General features: G+C 33.6%; 1 protein-coding gene across 4 annotated transcripts; it reads right to left on the bottom strand.

Annotated features, from left to right (window-relative positions):
* Positions 1–6,794: 6,794 nt before the first annotated feature.
* Positions 6,795–21,018, bottom strand: LOC134266351 (maternal embryonic leucine zipper kinase-like). Of its 4 annotated transcripts, none has more exons than XM_062748598.1 (17): positions 20,942–21,018; positions 19,682–19,796; positions 19,103–19,188; positions 18,839–18,955; positions 18,195–18,338; positions 17,781–17,849; positions 17,416–17,508; positions 17,109–17,207; positions 15,875–16,042; positions 15,659–15,742; positions 12,122–12,229; positions 11,613–12,021; positions 11,260–11,377; positions 9,853–10,021; positions 9,524–9,627; positions 9,122–9,295; positions 6,795–6,871 (listed from the first exon to the last, which is right to left on the bottom strand). In XM_062748598.1, exons 2-17 carry the CDS (start codon positions 19,737–19,739, stop codon positions 6,865–6,867), a joined length of 2,007 nt encoding a protein of 668 aa, XP_062604582.1. In that variant the 5' UTR covers positions 19,740–19,796; positions 20,942–21,018; the 3' UTR covers positions 6,795–6,864. The 4 variants fall into 4 exon arrangements, with proteins under 4 accessions (XP_062604582.1, XP_062604581.1, XP_062604584.1 ...); XM_062748597.1 differs by having other exon boundaries at positions 20,911–21,002; XM_062748600.1 differs by having other exon boundaries at positions 9,853–9,997; positions 20,911–21,002.
* Positions 21,019–21,166: the final 148 nt, after the last annotated feature.

The following is a 21,166-nucleotide window of genomic DNA, read 5'->3' as shown; positions in this document are numbered from 1 at the left end:
ACCTTTTCAGCCTTTAATTACTATCGTAATAATTATCGAACATTTTCACGCGTTTAGTTGAAATATTGAACATTATTTTTACAAAGTCAAAATTAACATCCACAGCCATGTAAGACGATGAAAAACACATTAGCTCAAGCTTTCTTTCCAACCGACGTCACATTTTTGTAAAAGTATTTGTCTCTCACATCCTATGACTTGCACTATATAAATGAAAAATGTCAGCTACGGTACATTTCTGACCAATTATACCCCGTCCAAAATGTTACCGGGGGGGGAGAGAGAATACAAGCACGCAGCAGCTGATGGAAGCGCTCCCCACACTTCTTTTTCCAAGCATCTCTTTACGTTTGAAAAATCTTCATTGAAAGACCACCGACAGCCTCCCTCTTTTTGTTACAATAAAGCCAATCACGGGTCTAGTTTTGTATGAATAACATTTGGTACTGTAGGAAGTGGGACCTACATCCCCTTCCTCCAAGTAAATAGAAGTTGTTTTTTTTTCTCTGGCTTGTCCCCCCCTTTCAAACACGATGGCACGTCACTATTATATTTAATACTATTGACATGTATGTATGTGAAGACATTCTTATTCTACTTTTTTAATTTAACAAGAGGAGGTATTGACTTGTTAAATAATATTGCAAGGATAAATAATCTACAAAATACATGTTATAACTGTAAAAAAAAATACATTTTGTTAAACAATCAATTCAGCTTTGAGGTCTTGTATAAAATTATCTGCTATTCAGTATTTGATATTGTTTGTTAATCAGTTGTTTGTCCTGATTAGACCAAAAAAAAAATACAGGAAATATACTGTTTTCCCGCCATATTTATACAAACACTAAACAACACGAGATGTTTTATTTAGATCACTCGAGTTCGTTACACCTGACTGCTTTATTGTCACGAGTATCGGCGTGGAATGGCGACCGTGTTCGTGCTGGTTATCTTGCATTACCTTTCTTTACATTTTATTGCAGTTACATTTATCTTTGTTGTTTGTATACTGCACTACTATAATTGTAAATTTATTTGGTATCTTTCTTTCCTGCATTAGACGAAGTTTTACGAACTATTCTCGCTACCAAGTGCTGCATAGTATACGTCCGTCTGCTCCGGTGTCGACTGATTACACTAAACAGTGACCAAGTCTTGCTCTATTTATAGGGGTATGCAGAGTAGCGAGAATCGGGAGCAAAAATGGCGGACTTATTCCTTTTACGAATCGTGTTCAGCTTTAAATCCTGGTCCCCTATACACTTCTTACACTTTAAGCAGTAGCCAAATCACCTTTTCGAAGATGAAATGTGGTGTACTGTTCATGTGAAATAAGATTTCGGTATTTTCATTTTCACCCTAGGGGGGTAATCTTTATTAGCAAGACTGAACAACGTTGAACAGAAGTTGAATTTTGGTTGCATATGAAAGTTGAGGCGTTGAACTACAACGGTGTTTCAATGTCAGATATCAATGTTAAATAGACGCGTTGATAATTGGTTGAAATGAGGTTGATTTTTAGTTGAAAAAACCGTTGATATTGGGTTAATACAATGGTGAGGAGAGAATGCAATAAGGTTTAAAATTAAAATTGGGTTTCAGAAAATAACAGATTATAGACAGTCTAATTTAATGGAGAGAAAAAATTGTATGGCCCTACACAAAAATATTACTTTTCCTCTTTATTGCACGCGTGCACAGAAAAACTGAAAACGTTACCAAGGTGTCGTACCAAATAGTGAATGTCAGTAGACCAAGAATTTTGATACATTCTTCAAAAAGATTATTAAACCATATTTTTCTCCTTTGCATGCTTCAATTGTTGGTTACATTTTTACATATTTTTTTTTACAATTTGATAAAATCCACATACTAGATACACATGTCTTATTATGGGGGTTGGTTCACTGAATGCTGCAGAGAATGAACGTCTCTCTTCTTTTGTTCACACATTTATTAAGGATTCTGGTAGATTTCCTTGTTAAATACTGTACCAATATTAATATGTGAATTTGTTCAACTTTTTATATATTTATACGTACCAGGTATATGCAAAATGCATCAATTTGTTTACAAATACTGAATACTTTATCATATAGCATGTTTAACTGTGACAATAAAAATGTGTAATTTACATGTATAGGGAGAGGGCGTTATAAGTTTTCAGAACTTGTGCTCAATCCCTTTGTAATTATATTACAATAAAACATGTTCAAAATCACATTTTTACGCAAAAGTTGCGTGACCTTGACATGCTCGATAACAACGAAACGGTACGTATATTTTCTTGATTTACAGTGCAGCTTATTTGTCGCATCTTTGCTATGCTCAGAATATTCATAAATTAAAAACATTTGCTTTATGATACATACGTATATCTTCAAAGAAACACATGATTTTTCAGTTTTTTACTCATTGTGTAACTTCGATTCTATCAAGAACATCCAGAATACTTTGCATGTTCTAGCTACAGTTTTGAAAGTAAGGTTTATATGTTTGTATGTTGTTGAACTCCCCTTTCGAAATTTTTTCACTCAAACGAAGACACCACAGCCACTTGTAAATGCAGCTGCAAATTGTAATAAATTTATGCTCGGCACTAATTAGGGCTAATGAGCAGTAAGGGATCTTTTTCGTGCCAGCACCTACTGCGACACACGCGGGGCCTCGGTTTATATGGTCTCATCCGAAGGACTAGCTGCAGAACTGTAGCTCTCCGGAAAAAAAAGATATTGACAGACCGGAGAGCTACAGTGCCACCCATTGAAAAATCTGTGTATTCATTGCGCACAAAAATGTGCGCTCGATTCTAGATTAAATCTTCAAATTTTTTACTTTAATTCCAAAAAAGTTAGATTTAAAATAGTTCTTTACTCTTCTATCTTAAGCACTCCCGTAGTTGACATCTGTTCGAATCGCATTGGACCAAATTATCCTGCAAACCGAATGGCAGTATAAATACTAGTAGGTAAAATTTTCAATGATCTTAATTTCAGGGCTAGGACGGCTATTAATGATAATTGTAAGGAATGTGTTGTTGTGCAAACAGTGAAAGAATATATTAGGAACACACAGTTAGCAATACTTTGAGATGACAGTTTTAAAAACATGGAGAAATAAATCGAGAAACAGCGGATAGCTAGAATCGGAGAGCTATAGAGTTCTGCAGCGAAGCAATTTTAGTTTGCAATACGCTCAATTTTTTTCAAACGGTCATCTGGTCCGACGATTTCTTAAATGTTATCGGTCCAGACAAATTTTTACCGGCCTTGCCGACAGGACCGACGGATTTCGACAAGTCTGGTTTGGGGAGCACAGCAAAACATTTTAAGTTGGGGGCACTATCAACTACCAAAAAATCCTTGCAATCCATGCAAAAAAATCATAAGACGCTTTTATAGAGGGGGCATAAGCGTGTAGTAGCTTAAAGTTATGCCATCCTTCGAAGAAGGGAAGGTAATTGCTTTGCTGCTGTCTGTCGGTCGGTACTCCGTCGGTCCACCGTCAGTTTCCGTTCATTTTCTTTGCAGAGGTTGCACATATTTTAAAATGAAATTTGATGTACAGATTAATTATAAGAATATCTAGGACTAGGTCAAGTTTTGTTTTGGGTTCGATCGAGCCTTTTTTGACAGAGACATGCCCCTAGACTTGGAAAAATTCCAATTATTTGCAGTTTCCGTTCATTTCATCTTCACACAAGTTGCACAGATTGAGATAAAATTTGGTATACAATAAGTCTTTTATAAACATCTCTTGTTTTCTATAGTATTCTATATCGGTAAAATTATTGGGGGCACCCCCCCCCCCCCTGCGGTCCCAACGGCCATGTATGTAATATTCACAGTCTTATGAATCTCACCCAAAGAAGATTGTTTGTTTGTCTGTTTAACGTCCCTCCGAGATCTTTTTATTGATATTGAAAAATTTCAGGTTTTCAGAATTTTAGAGTACTTTTTGATGCATGATTATCTGTTACGTTTTTATCAATAATTATAATTCAAATTCATTATGCAGTCTTTATACATGTAAAATTGAATTAATTATGCTACATTTTCCTTACAACAAAAATAATTTATGAAAATGAAGTAAGCGCATTTGCACAAAAGTAATTTGTCGCGATATTAGATTTTAATGAAACATCTGTCTTAGAGACAATGCTGTGCAGTACTTTTGACACATTCCATTTACTCATAAACTATATATCAACACAAAATATCAGTTTTGTTAACTATAATTGACGCGTTTTTATATTTGATTAGAATGAAAAATTTATATACTTGTATTCCACATCTTCAGGAAAATGGAGATTGAAATACATTTGATTACCAATATAAATAAATGCATTTGATAAACTCTAATTGTAACTTGAGCGACAATTAAAACAATGTAAACCCGGTTTTTCTATTCAAATTATTACGGACTAATGTCTTGAAACCCATTATTATTTGATTAACATCAATACTTCTGATTGTCATTAAACCTCGTACATTTGAACATCATGGTAAAGGTAATGGCAGCTATTGATTGTTAGGTCAAAAGTTCACCTGGCTTTTCCCACTACACCAAAAACTAATTTCTGGTATCCTGAAAAATTATGCTTACTGGTTAGTCATGGTTTACAGGAATAGGCAGGGAAAAATTTACCTTAGATCCCAACCTCTCCTGGTAAAAATGACAATGAGAGTAATTTATACACACTTAGGAAATACCCCCTCCACGTGTTTTTGAACGATGTATTATTTTTAATAGGTCTTTCCATCTTTACAGTTGGCCCTGCATATTTGAACTTTGACACCCCAGGGAATTAAAACCTATTCCTCAATAAAAGGTTATGACTTTTTCTCCTAAACCGTGTAGATACCAAACCATCACCAATGAGACAAGGGACTATCTGCATTAGAGTTTTCAACTTTGACCTGGAAATTTTGGTCAAAGTCGTTCAAAATATAAAGAAATACGCTGTTTTTACTTGTCTTTCGCGCTCAACAAAAATGAACAAGTCAATTAAAATAAAAAATAAAACCTGTAAAATCCAGAAAAATGAACAAATAAAGTTGAAAATTCCAGGTGCACACCTTCATATATGGTCAATAATAAGTGTACAAATTTTCAGAAAAACCCTTGCAATAGTTTCTGAGAAACGATCTGTACATAACCACAAAATAAAAATGAGAAAAAAAACACACCTGTAAAATTCAAAATAATCATACAATTAAGATGAAAATACCAGGTGCACACCTTCATATGGTGAATAATGTGTACAAATATTCAGACAAATCCTACCAATAGTTTCTGAGTAATGGTCCGGACAAAATCTCGTCTACAGACAGACGGACATGGTGATTCCAATATACCCCCCCTAAATTTCGTTTGCGGGGGGGGGGGGGGTATAAAAGGTATAAATATGCCCTTGCATCAATTCTCTGAAAGTAAGCTGAAATGGTTGTTTTTATGAGACCTTCCATTTAATGTCAATATTTTAAATTTCTTATGAGTAAGTACATATACCTGTAAAATAGGCAGTGACAAGAAGAAGAACATTACTCAGGTAACTTTTTATTCCTGATTCTTCATAAAAAATTTTAAGAATAAAGTACTCCTTCCTTGAACAATAAATCAGTATCATTATCTGTAACATGACAACACTGTTAAGTACACATACAGATCTGACAGTGTAGTGATACATAGGAAATATTGCTATTGTGTGTGTGTGTGTGTGACTGTGTGTGTGCATTTGCCATTTGGTGAAAGCTCATAGGAAAAAAATATATAAGACAATGAAATATTATATACAAAAAAAAAAGGAGGGGAGAGGAAGGGAGTGAGAGAGCATGTTTATCTACAATATAATGGTAGTATGTATTTACAGGATAACATTAAAAATTAAATTTTAATAAAAAGTAGACTAATTGTAAAATATCTGACACAATTCTACTTTTAAAAAAGATAAATAAAACATAATTTGAAATATCTTTTATGTTGAACAGACATTGGAGAGCCCTAAAAGAGTTGTACATGAAGTTGCTGTATTAGTAGTGATGCAACATTGTTTACATAAAAATAATAGTTCCAAAGTTTTTTTGCAAAAGAATATTTTAGGAAATATACAATAGCTTTCTACAATTTTTTAAAGTTCTGTACTTGTTATGTACTGATACCAATCTAAAACTTTCCTTATAATAATAGCACTTTAATGAAAACATATATTACGTAAGTTATGTGGTGCACATACATGTTGGAGTAATATATTACATAAGTCATACAGTCTGTATTTCTTGACAGGGTAAATAAACAAGAGGTCAATAAGCCACAATGCTCACCTGAATAACTTTAGCCCTGCTGTTCATCTTTAGATAATCGAAAGAGTTGTGATCATAATAACTGTAGTCCCACTCAAACTCTACGAGATAACCAAAGAAATATGGTTTATCTTGTTAACCCAAAACTACTTTGTGCTTTGTTTGATTGAAATTGGCCCTGGGTTCTTGATAAATAGAAAATGTAAAAATTTTACAGACATTAGACGGATGGACAACAGGTGATTAGAAATCGTCACTTGAGCTTACAGTTCAAATGAACTAAAAATATGATTGAAATAAAATGAGGTAAATATCATTCACAATACCAATAATCTTTCATACATAAAACCTAAATATGATTTTTCTACATTAGTTTTAATGTGAGTATCAAATTACAATTTTGATCAAATTTAATAAAATATTCCATAAGCACCGTTTTGCAGAAAGCATTCACAGTATAAAATCACAGTAATGACGGATCTTAATTCCTGCCGTTCCTTCCCTTGGGTCCTATCTGTTTCCCACTTTGTAGAGAACTGAGATTAATCACAACCAAGTTTTATTTCCTGAAAAATAAAAACCACAGTATATTTCAAATATATACATTTCATAACTATAAAAATGATGAATGATCAGCAAATGTCTGCAGGTGATAATTGCATACATGTATATTGTGATACATATTAGTAGTTCAATATCTAGGAATAAAGTGCCCCGCCACAGCATGATACGCCCGTCAAATATTGTTCAATAATCATAAATTGGTTAGGATGCAAGAAAATCAGGTAGCCATGATTAACAGATTGACACAGATTTCAATTATCTATTTTCCATTTCTTATTATCATGATTATACATCTCTAAGAGACTTACAGTGTAAGGATTGATTATAACAAATAATACTAGTGAGACATGACTGCAATTTGTAGCAAATATATAAAAATTGAAATATAATTTTTTTTTTTCAATTAACACATGTATAATTAGTTTTGATCATATTGTACAGTACTAGTTTAGTTTTAATCATACACTAAAACATCAATTTGTTTTAATTAATTACACCAATTGAAAGATTTTTATCTGGACTAGCCATCAAGAACTCTTAATTAACACAACAACTATGAGGCAATTTCTTTTTGCCCAACTCCCAAGAGATAAATTAAGATAACTGCTGCACCAGATCTAGAGGTGCTCTTAGCTCCTGACAATAAACTCATTAATTTCTCTCTAATTTGACATGCAAATTACTGCTATCAAAATTCTTCTTGCAGTGCTTGATAATTAAGCCCATGGGACAAACTGAATTCCTCTCAAAGCATAAACATTTGTTACAGATTGCTGTAAAGTATATAATGAAAAAATAAGTTTTTACTTAATTTAATGTTTTTTAATAAGGATACAACTATATTTTTACATTTTTTAGGATTATGAAATTTAGAATTTAAAAGACATAGTTTTTAAAAAAATTCATTTTAATTAAAGGTCACAGTGACCTTGAAATAGGCCGCGACACACCTTCTACTTTAGATGTATACTTTTGCTAAGTTTGAAAGCTCTAGGTCTAATAGTTTTCTAGTTATGAGCCGGACAGGATTTTTCCATATTTTGCTATAGCATCGTTGTCGAAATATATAAAAATTGAAATATATATATATTTTTTTTAAATGAACACATATATAATTAGTTTTAATCATATTATACAATACTAATTTAGTTTTAATCATACACTAAAACATCAATTCGTTTTAATTTCATTACACCTATTGAAAGATCTTTATCTGGACTAGCCATCAAGAACTCTTAATTAGCACAAGCAACTATGAGGCCATTTCTTTTTGCCCAACTCCTAAGAGATGAATTAAGATAACATCTGCATCAGATCTAGAGGTGCTCTTAGCTCCTGACAATAAACTCATTAATTTCTCTCTAATTTGACATGCAAATTTCTGCTATCAAAATTCTTCTTGACCAGTGCTTGATAATTAAGCCCATGGGACAAACTGAATTCCTCTCAAAGCATAAACATTTGTTACAGATTGCTGTATAGTATATAATGAAAAAACAAGTTTTTACTTAATTTAACGTTTTTTAATAAGCATACAACTATATTTTTACATTTTTTAGGATTATGAAATTTAGAATTTAAAAGACTTAGTTTTTTAAAAAAATTCACTATAATTTAAGGTCACAGTGACCTTGAATTAGGCCGCGACACACCTTCTACTTTAGATGTATACTTTTGCCAAGTTTGAAAGCTCTAGGTCTAATAGTTTTCTAGTTATGAGCCGGACAGGATTTTTCCATATTTGGCTATAGCATCTTTATTAAAGGTCAGAGCGACCTACTTTTTGTGCGCGACACACCTTCTACCCAAGAAGTATGAGTTGACAAAGTTTGATAATCCTAGGCCTAATAGTATTCAAGTTATGAGCCGGACAGGAATGGACAGACGGACAGACGGACACGAAGCCTATAACATAATACGTCCCGTCTTAAGACGGGTGTATAAAAAGGAGTAAAGAATAGAGAAATTAGAAGAAAAAAAAAATAAAATTGTTCATGTTCATCTTCTTGAGATCTTGCAATCTACACAAACAGATCAAAGGATATTAATCAACCAAATTAAACAACTGTTAAAAATTCATAATAGAAAATCCTATCCCAATAAGTAATATCACCCCACCAAAACGCTGATTAGGTCTGTTAATTAACATTTACCTATGACCCTGTTAGTTCAATCTGTTCAGTTATCTACCACCCATGCTTAGGAATAAAATTCTGCCCACCTTGCAGGAAACTTACCAGGATAAGACTTACAGTTTACAGGAAGCTAGTATATCTTCACAGAGCTTCTTATAATGCCAGGTGTCTCCTTTTACCCTCTTCCTACAGATTCCTATGTAAGGAACCTTGGGTAAAGTACAGATCTCAAGGTCAAAGGCCAGTTGTACGCGGGACCAGTCACTCATCACTGTGCAGCGAAGTGTGTAACTGAAATAAATTTTTTCATATCATATAATTTTTCTGCTATTATGATAAAAATTTAGTACAATAACAGTAAAATTTGAAATTAAAAAAATTAGATGTTTGTAAACACAGATGCCCCTCATGTGGCATCTCAGGATCACAGTAATAGTCTTTCAAAAGATTAATAGGTCAAGCTACAAGGTCAACATCAATTTCTAAAAAATTATGATCCCCAGAGTATTTATAACTTACTCGCTCTGTTTGTAGGGTATACATTTCTCCTCCACCACCTCCTTTAGTCTTCCTAACACAAACTCAGAATTGGTTTCATTTGTTCGGAATATGTTGTGTAAAGCCTAAAATATACAACAACAAAAAAATCATTTGGAGGGAAAAAAATTCTAATCTTTTCACAAAGAAAGCAATAAAATATTGCATACTGTATTCTTTTTTTATCAGATGTGAGCATCACATTTCACTTGAACTTTAAATACATCTTCATCAACAGCTGCCTGCAAAACTCAGTTAACTTTTAATGACTAAAACATATAAATGTTGAGGACAGAAGACATGAGACAAACCTTGACTTTCCTAGGGCCATCAGAAGTTGACTTGTTCTGTTTTTTGGGGGTCAGCATATTAAACATCCTCTCTAAACTTCCGAACACCGAGGCTTTCCTGGATTTGGGGGTGAAATCGCCTTCTAGTCCGTCAGCAGAGGCAGCCCTATTAGAGTTTATCACACGTTTTCTAAAATTTCACAATTTATGGAAGTGTAAACCTTCATGACCTTTGACCTTGGTGGCCCTGTAATTGCCAAGCCAAGCTACTGAAGCTCATGATATGGTTTCTTTAAATTTATTCAACGCCACTAGCCAAAATTTTCAGAAATAAGTTATATTTCAAATTCACCAAATTGAAATGGGTGATTTTTAGATATCAGTCAAATCTTGGAGATTTTAGTTTTAAAATTCTAACAGAGATGGTTACAAAAAGAATGATTGTCATTTCTTAATATTTTTTTTTTAATTCAGATATTTTTGATTATTATCCATGGTTATGTAAATGTATTTTTTACTTTCAGCTTCAATTCATTATTCTACCGAATAATATTCCTTTAACTTCAAATAAACTAGCCCTTCCAGTTGAAAGATGAAAGCTTGCATAGCAGCAAAAAAGCAGAAAAAAATCAAATACATTGTGTTTAATTGTAAGTCAAAGTGAATGATACTGGAAAATTGGAAATGGAAACCAGCATCATTCTTGCCTTACAAAGTGTATTTTTTACTTAACAAATTCCGGATCAGCTTCAATTCATCCTATGTTTCTTGTTTATCTTTTTTTATAAGTTAAAAAAATGATCGTAAAGCTAAAAGTAAAGCAAATTCTCAAATGTGTTAAGTAAAAAGGTGAGTTTGTTGGCGTTAAAATACCCACAAAACAATAACGTTTAATAATACAATCCGTCTTTTTATTTTCCGTTGCGATTAGACTTTGCTTTTAAATTTCTCATGTTTCCTCCTATATAACAAACGGCAATGAGTTTGTTAAATTTCGGTTTTAGCTGTGACTTACAGCACATTCTAATTTTTATTTATTGTAACAGATGGTTTATTCAATAGTGAAAAAAGTTATTGTAATGTACAAATCTATCAGTCTGGTATGTGTTGAAATACTCATGTATGACTATATGACAGTTTATGGAGGTAAAATAAAAATTAAAACATATTTTAATACATATAGTCTTTGTTCATTCAATGCAACAAATGAAAATAAATTACAAGTAACATAAATTTAATGATGTATATAGGTAAATATGGACTCTGAAATTTCTTCCTCGGACTTGCCTAAAATTTACTCTTTAAGTCCTGGACTTGACCATGACAAAAAAAATTTTGAACTCCTGGTATAACAAAGTACATTTGAAAATAAAATTTAATTGTTGTGTTTAAAAATCTACCACAGATACTAGAAGAAGAAAAACAAACCTTTTGTTTGCACTAAGTGGTGTTAGTTGCTCTGGTAGTCTATTGAGCTGAGAATCATAAGATCGAGAGGGAGAAAGGGTTGTATTTATTACTGAACTGTCTGCTTTACCTGGGGATACTGAAAAATAAATAATCAGTTCTTAGAGAAATAATCATATTTTTTGTCAGGAAACAGAACCTAGCATTTCAAATCTGACATCTATATTAAATTGTTCAGTCTATTAATATATCTGTTTTACAATATATAGAACAAAATAACATTTTATGGAGCAAGTCCAAGATATTATGATCTTCACTATTATTTTCAGTTATATATATACAGTAAATAAAAAAAATCAGTTGCTTGTACGTACATGTATCATCAAGTGATGTGGGTATTAACTGTTTGGCCATTAGAGGTGACCTAGGTTTAGATGGTGGTATCAGCAGCTGTTGATAAGGCGTCTTTGCAGTTTTTGGTTTCGGAGTCTTTATACCTGGAGTCAGAGGAACAGCAAAGTTTTCTTTGTCATCTTTACTCTTCTGTCTAGAAATAACAGAGTTTTTCTCATTTTCCTGTTCCTCTTTAGATGAGAATGGAAGTCTCTCTCGGGCTCTAATTCTTCCCCTGTCCTCACAGCCCCCGTAGGTTGTGGGGCGGGGCCCGAGGTCTTTTCTGTTGCTGTGGTTCACAGGAGATTCTATTCTTTCTGATGCTGCCAGTCTTGGCGAATACACAAGTTCATAACAGGCTGCATCATCCGCACTGTGACTTCTCTTTTCCTAAATCATAAAAAAAATTACAGAAAGGTTAGATCATATACCATTTGAACTAAAATCACTAAAATGAAGGTATGGTGGTCAGCAATAAAATGTGCGTTACCCGGCTTGATCCATCATGCCTGACTTTATTTAGAAGTCTGACAGGTCGTCCTTTCATTTTCTTTTCAAGAAGGAGGAAGTATGTGGCTGTTAGGTAATCAAACTTAAACTACAAAACAAAGCAAAACCTATTCAGACATTAGAATACAGAAATTGGATTTATTACTAAAGGAGATGGGTGAACTTAGCGTGCAGAAAGCCCACTACCTTCAGATATATAACAAGAGGCCCATGGGCCACATCGCTCACCTGAGTAACTTGGGTGATGCAGTTCTTTACCACTTTTGCTATACCTATCATGCCCCACTACCCCCTTCCCTTTTATGATTTTAAAACTTTAGAATCTACACTACCCCAGGATGCTTCCACATAAGTTTCAGCTTTCCAGGCCCAGTGGTTCTTGAGAAGAAGATTTTTAAAGATTTGTTCTATATATTTCTATGTAAAACTTGGATTCCCTATTGTGGCCCTGCCCTACCCCCAGGGGTAATGAATTTCAGAATTTAATATCTACACTACCCAAGGATGCTTCCACATAAGTTTCAGCTTTCCAGGACCAGTGGTTCTTGAGAAGAAGATTTTTAAAGATTTGTTCTATATATTTCTATGTAAAACTTGGATTCCCTATTGTGACCCCGCTCTACACCCGGGGGTCATGATTTTGATAATTTAATATCTACACTACCCAAGGATGCTTCCACATAAGTTTCAGCTTTCCTGGCCCACTGGTTCTTGAGAAGAAGATTTTTAAAGATTTTTCCTATATATTCCTATGTAAAACTTTGATCGACCATATTGGCCCCACCCTACACCCGGGGGTCATGATTTTAACAATTTAATATCTACACTACCCAAGGATGCTTCCACATAAGTTTAAGCTTCCCTAGCCCAGTGGTTCTTGAGAAGAAGATTTTTAAAGATTTGTTCTATATATTTCTATGTAAAACTTGGATTCCCTATTGTGGGCACCCCCTACTCCCGGGGGTCATGATTTTAACAATTTAATATCTACACTACCTAAAGATGCTTCCACTAAGTTTCAGCTTTCCTGGCCCACTGGTTCTTGAGAAGAAGATTTTTAAAGATTTGTTCTATATATTTCTATGTAAAATTTGGATTCCCTATTGTGGCCCCGCCCTATTCCCAGGGGTCATGATTTTTACAGTTTAATATCTACACTACCCAAGGATGCTTCCACATAAGTTTCAGCTTCCCTGGCCCAGTCGTTCTTGAGAAGAAGATTTTTAAAGATTTGTTGTATACATTTCTATGTAAAACTTGGATTCCCTATTGTGGCCCCAACCTACCCCCGGGGGTCATGATTTTAACAATTTAATATCTACACTACCTAAGAATGCTTCCACATAAGTTTAAGCTTCCCTAGCCCAGTGGTTCTTGAGAAGAAGATTTTTTTAGTGACCCCACCCTATTTTTGTCTTTTCTTGATTATCTCCCCTTGTAAGGGGACTTGGCCCTTCATTTTAACAAACTCCCCTTCACCCAAGGATGTTTTGTACCAAGTTTGGTTAAAATTGGCCCATTGGTTCTTGAGAAGAAGTCGAAAATGTGAAAAGTTTACAGACGGACGGACGGATGGACGGACAGCTAGACAGACGGACGGACGGACGCGAACAAAATGTGATCAGAAAAGCTCACTTGAGCCTTCAGCTCAGGTGAGCTAAAAATCATATTCAAATTGTTAATTTAGTATTGAAGTAAAGTTCTTATCATTCGTGAAGTCAAGATAAACAAAAAAATATTTCATTAAAATTTATTCTTTTATTAAAAAAAATAATGTGGTATCCATTGGGTTAAAACCCTGGCAATAAAAATCCTCAGTTGCATTCTCTATTGCGACTAGCATGCTAACCACTACGCCAAGTCCTGATGAAGTGTCACATTTAAATCATGTTTGTGATATGGCCCTTGACTTAAGGGACTTCAAGCATTTCTCGAAAAGATACGAAAGTTATGTCATAAAATTATAATTTTAAGGTATAGTGGGTCTTTGCTCCATGATTTTGGAAATCAAAATGTGTATATTTGTATGCAAACTTTGAGGATTAACTCTCAAAAAAATGGAGAGAAGACCCACTCATATCGAAAAATAGTGTTATAGTGTGAAACCAGAAGTCTCTGTCGAGACTGTACCTCTACTGGTTTATACTTAAAACAAAGGAAGAGAAAAGTAGCAGTTGTGACTTGACTTCAAAACAGGAATCAATAGAAAAATGATCCTTGACACTCAACAAAATAAAAACTGATGCACAGAATTATGTATCTTAGTGTAGTCTACTTGTGTGCCAAGTTATATTAAAATCAGACCAAAACTAAAGGAGGAGTAGCATTTGAAAGAATTTCACAGAAATTTCTATTTTTAGCAACCATGGCAACACTGTTCATCAAAATCAAAAACCGATGCACAGAATTATGTATCTTAGTGTAGTCTACTTGTGTGCCACATTATATTGAAATCAAAACAAAACTGGTGGACGAGTAGTATTTAAAATAAAATTTCACAGAAATTTCTATTTTTAGTAAACATGGCAACACTGTTCATCGAAATCAAAAACCGTTGCACAGAATTATGTATCTTAGTGTAGTCTACTTGTGTGCCAAGTTATATTGAAATCGGACCAAAACTGTAAGAGGAGTAGCATTTTGAAAGAAGTTCACAGAAATTTCTATTTTTAGTAACCATGGCAACACCATACATCGAAATCAAAAACTGATGCACAGAATTATGTATCTTAGTGTAGTCTGTTTGTGTGCCAAGTTATATTGAAATCGGACCAAAACTGTAAGAGGAGTAGCATTTTGAAAGAAGTTCACAGAAATTTCTATTTTTAGTAACCATGGTAACACCATACATCAAAATCAAAAACCGATGCATAGAATTATGTATCTTAGTGTAGTCTACTTGTGTGCCAAGTTATATTGAAATCGGACCAAAATTGTAAGAGGAGTAGCATTTTGAAAGAAGTTCAAAGAAATTTCTGTTTTTAGTAACCATGGCAACACTGTTCATCGAAATCAAAAACCGATGCACAGAATTATGTATCTTAGTGTAGTCTACTTGTGTGCCAAGTTATATTGAAATCGGACCAAAACTCTAATAGGAGTAGCATTTTGAAAAATTGTTTACAGACAGACAGACAGACAGACGGACGGACGACGGACGCATTACTATCGCATAAGCTCTTCTGGTCTCTGACCAGTAGAGCTAAAAATTACTCGTTTTGTCCTCTTTCATGTGTGTATAATATTTCATAGGTAAATAATTTCAATTTTCATGAGATTTGTGCAAGTTGTAGAGATTTAACATAAAGTATACTTTAATGTTAGATGAAATATTAAGGAAAATTTTGATGTAATTGAGATTTAATTTTTCACCTTCATGTTTGTTGCGCTATGGGCTTATCTCTCGTCATGTTCACCCATCTCATTTTTCTAAAATATGTCTACATCTTTGCACATGTCAATAATTTTAATAAGTATATGAAGACAATTATTTATATATAAATATGCAACACTAAACCTCAGAAACAGCTGCTTCCATTTCTTTCTTTGTCTTTCCATAATGCACAGCCAACTCTGTAATGCAGTCTTCATCAAGGCACCTCTGTTCAACATGTTAAATACCATTATTGAATGATAATGACAAAGTAACGCACTAAAACAGCAGTTAATTAAGATTTTGTAAAGAATCAATCCAGTCATCACACACTTAAAAAATCTTTTCACATTAATATACCTTATATTTACTTTGCCATTCCACGGGGCACTGAACCTCACTCATAAGCCAGGAGTGGTTGAGAAGGTTTCGTATCGTGACTCGTTTTTTAGGGTCGACTTGTAACATTGAGGTTATCAGCGATTTACTTTCCTCTGACAACCATGATGGAGTCTCATATTTCCCACTCTGAAATATATTGTACATTTCAAAAATGTTCGAATTTGCATGTATTTCCAGTGTTATTACAATGTAAATGTATATATTTTAAACATGCTGAAATAAACACATTTTATACTTAGTACAAGTACATGTACATGTTGTGTACTTCAAATCTCTTTTCAGACAATAACATACAGGAATTTAAAAACGTAAGGCCATATAAAATTGAAATCTTGGTTCTCAGGCCCACGCGCATCCGTTTTGAGGTAGCCGCATTGCCGATTTTATTGTATGTTTCATAAAATAAAAAGTTGGTATTGCATTTTCCGACCTCATTTGTTTCGTAGTTTAGTATTCAAATATCACTTCCGGTAGCCATTTACAATGAGATTTTGGCTATTTCGTTTGAAAATACATTCGAGGACATTACCTACGATGTTTACATGCTGTTAAGCAATGGATAAAGCAGAATCTGGAAAGTATATCTGTGATTAAAAAAAATTATCTTTATGTTAAAGAAAATTCGGAAATTAAAATTAAAAAAATACCTCCCTCATCTACTTTATTGCCAATAAAATGAAAAATAAAATGCCGCCCTCCCGCATCTGTTTTGGAGAAAATTGGCCTGAGAACCAGGGAATTAAATTTAGATAGCCTAATATTGCTTTGAACAAAGCTTCAGCATATGCAACAAATGGAGAATATTTCCCTTCAAGTGTGAACCACTAGTGATGACCAGCATTTTTTCCCCTTATATAACTCGTACCGACAAACGTTACCATTACCAGTGCCAAAAAACGTTAATTTCTCCCAATTTTAAGAAAGATATTCACAATTCAACTGCCAAGGAACAGACTACGATGACAACGTAACTCTTTTTTTTATATGAAACATTGTATAGTTAACTAAATGCTTAACTTCCTCTTAAATCCAAAGTAGAGTAGGCAATATGGCGGGACATGTGTTATTGACAGCGTAGTCATGCTATAGGTCTTAGATACCTAACCAACAATGCTGTTATAGCTGGAGTTGAAAATGAATCTCAAAGATGTTATGTGAACTTTAACCAATACCAGTCTTCTTTTCACATTACCTGTATCTTTTTATACAAGGATGGGATTTTATCATCATCAAAGGGAAGATAACCACAGAGTAAGGCATACAGTAAAATTCCCATACTCCACAGATCAGCCTGAAAACAAAAACAAAACTCCAGTATTCTGCAGCAATAAGTTTCCTTTAAGAAAGAATTGATCAATTAATATCTAGCACATATAAATAAGCAAAGCTCTTTCTTTGATCAAAGAAATTTTCAACACAGTAGATCTTGCTTGTGGCTTCGTTAATTAACAACCAACATGAATTGAGCACCTGATCTCAGACAAGCCTCACTGTCTCACCTCAGATCCCAGATACTCCCTCCCCGACACAAGCTCTGGGGCAGCGTAAGCTGGACTTCCACAACAGGTGTATAGCTGACTGTCCATACCTCCCTGTAAACGATGCCAACAAGTATTTTACATTTTCTTTTTAGTTACATGGACATATATTTAGATGTGTATGTACTTTTAGTTTTCTGCTAATATTATCTCATCTAGTTATCAAATAAAACTTTTTGTTTTGAGTCTAATATTTGATCACTGGGTAAATTGAACTTAATTCTAAAACAATATAATTTCATTGGAATATTTAAAATTATGATTTTATAAAAATTTTATATGAACTTGCATTCTGAATAAGCAATGACATACATGTATATGCCTACCTTAGGTTTTGCACATAAACCGAAGTCGATAAGTTTTAAATTCTGATCCTCGTCTAATAACAAATTTTCCTACAAAAAAATTAAATGGCAGCATTAGAAGTGTGAAAATTTTGAATAAAAAAAAGGTCATGTAGATATTTTCAATGACAGAAATTAAAATTCCCTAACTTCACAATTTTTTTAAAACCATTTTAGGGTGAGAACATAATGTTGAAATTATTGTCATAAAAATATGTAGGATAAAACGTTAGAAAGGAAGGGGGATTCTTATGTCGCCCTTCAATTGTCAAATTTGATAATGATTTTAATTACATTGTATATAAAACAAGCAATACTTCTGAACAATCATAAATCTGCTGCAGGTGATACTAAACTAAAATTCAGACTCCTTGTTTTTTCCGTCTACAGACTTACTGGTTTCAGATCCCGGTGGGCATATCCTCGATTGTGTATGTATGCTACAGCAGAAACAATTTGTCTGAAGAATATCCTGGCCTCTTCCTCTGACAGCTTGTCTTTAGATACAATGTAATCAAACAGCTCTCCCTCCGGACAATACTGCAAAAATAGAAAATAGAAAAGTCTCATTAAGCATGCAATACAAATGTGCATTTGTATGTAATCCATACACATGCCTATTCAAAATAAGCTGATAAATGCACATTAAACGTTCTTCACTTGATTATAGATATTTCTTCTTTATCTTGGTAATGATGCTTTTCTGTCTTTAAAATTGAATTTTTTATTTAGATATAAATATATGCTGAAAAATATCAAATGAAATATCACAATCCAAAATTTGCGACACTGAATGAATAAAAGCGAAGCATAAATAAATGAAAGATTAAATGTTTTGATTCTACAGCTAGGGTCAGGCTGAACAATAATTTGTTTGTATTAGAGAACAGTTTTTTTTTCCACAAATGTAGTCTTATCCGTATTTTACTCAATCAAACATCAAAACAAAAACTTGACAACATTTAAGTCAAAGAAATATGACTTATAAATTGAGAATTTAGTTTTTTAAACAAGGCAACAGTTTGATTTGTTTAAATTACCTCTAAAATCATGAAAAACTTGGTCTCTGTCTCAATCACTTGGTAAAGTTTACAAATGTGTTGATGACATAGGTCCTTCATGGCTTCTATCTCGGTTTTCACTCTCGGTAAATCTTCCTAGGAATACAAAAATAATTATCATTTTGTTAAACGTAATGCTTTTAACACATTCAGTTACATTTTGCTTTATACAGACTTGAACAGGTACAGGTAATTCAACATGTACATGTGTTTACTGACTATTAAGTTGAAGAAGACACTTACTCCAAGAGATCGTTTGTCCATGATCTTGATGGCAACTTTTTCTCCAGTGAGTGCATGGTATGCTAACTTCACCTTTGCAAATCCACCTGAAAAATCAAGCATGGCATCATTTCAACATGAACATTTTAAATTGAAACTTGCAATCACATCCCTTATTTATTTTAGCAGCACATTGTAAAATGTTAATATGAAATATTACAGTACATGTAGTAGCTTAACTCATCAATAAGATTTTGGTTTTTTTTTTTAAATATATATTAAACATTTCTAAATAATTCAAATAGTTTAACACAGTGTTTCATCTAGGATCTGAAAATGGAGGGGTGCAAGTGAAGAGAAGGGCACTTCTCCAGTCATGGACTGTTTGTCGCGGGCTTTTGCTACATAAACATATCTCATTACTTCACCTTTTAATAATGAATTCCTTCAAATATTGAAGTTAAACATCTGTTACTCAACCAATTTGCTGCCAAGATGTCCAGAAACAAATTACCTTGATACTTACTGATACTTACATGCATTAAGATTTCAAAACAATCTAAAATATAAAGTTATCTACAAGTTATCATGTGTGTGTACCTGATCCAATGGTTTCCCTAAGGTGGTACAAACCACGCAGCTCTGTGAACTGACTCATGGTAGATCAGAACTGGCACCACAATGACATATAAGTAGTCAGGTAGTTATAATCAATCTGAAAAAGTACAATACGTAATTATATCACTATCATCAAATATGTGCGGAACGATTGATTGATTGTTGTTTTATGCCCATTTTAGAATTTTTCACTTAAGGAAAGACGTCACAATAAACACCTGAAGGGCTTAAAATTTACACCAATACTCGGCGCTCAGGACTGATTAATTAAAGGTTCTGAGTCAGTGTGGTTTGAAGGGACAGATCTAAATTAAAACTGAAAAGGTATTTGCACCCGCCCTAATGGTTGCACCATCGACATATTATCCCAAATAGCCCACAGGTACTGTAAAACAGAAAACATGACGCACTACTAATTTTAGTGCCTTTGACACAAGAGCTCCTGAAAGCTAAAATTTATTGTGTGCTAACAGATTTCTAAATATTAAACCTTTTGTGTTCAATGTATGCAAATCGGAACACACAGTTGCGTACAAGTCATGTTACATGTATGTCGTAGGGTCACTGTACCCGCACTCGTTAACTGTAGGATGGATCAAGAGAGTAGTGCCAATTTATGACTTAATTAAACTATTGTAAGTTGTTACCCGGTATTTATCATTAGCATCTTTAAAGTTTGGCTATGAATCATCTATAACACTTATATATTTTAAAAAGCAAGTGCTAAATTCTATTTGCGGCAATCCATTCATACTTGCTGCCTCGCATTTGCGTTTTATAGTGTTTAGGCAATATTGGTCCCAACCAGACTAAAGTTAGGGACTCAACTTGTGCAGGGATATGAATGTTAAAGAAACAGATGAATTACTGGTCCCTTAAGGCCTTTTCAAGCTACAGTCAATACACTACACCAATTTTTACACTTTTCAATGCTACATGTATAAAATCATGCTAATGTAATGGTTTGGAATGTGATTATCAGCAAAGGTAGTTCAAGCGGCAGAGCACCTGACAAGTGATGAAAAGGTCCAGGTTTCATTCCCTGTTTATCTATATGTTTCCCATTTTCCTTTCACGCAAAATTACAGTAAATCTAGTAATCTACACTTTCAATGAACATCAAGCACTGTCAGTCATTAAAAAACAATAATTACTTATGAAATGAATCAAAATGGTTTCCTCTTAACTTAACGGATGTCTTTACGACACACCTTACTCCTATGCAACAATTTGCAATGTTACCTAAGGATAACATGAACTCGTTAACAGATCTTGTTTTCCTTGGGGCACCTGCGAAGTTTGAAAATGGCTCCTCTTTCTGCTAGCCAATGAAATGTCGTGTTAGAGAACGATAGATAAAAAAAAATTATAATGAGAAAAAGCATATACAAAGACTTTATTTTTCTAATTTTTACTCATAAAAGAATAAAAATATAAAAAAAAATACACAACTCTAACATTTTTATT

This window comes from Saccostrea cucullata, unplaced genomic scaffold (assembly GCF_032062105.1).
Source record: "Saccostrea cucullata isolate Sc308-1 unplaced genomic scaffold, CSIRO_AGI_Scuc_v1 ctg914, whole genome shotgun sequence".
NCBI lineage: Eukaryota > Metazoa > Mollusca > Bivalvia > Ostreida > Ostreidae > Saccostrea > Saccostrea cuccullata.
This window is presented reverse-complemented; position numbering and strand designations above follow the sequence as displayed.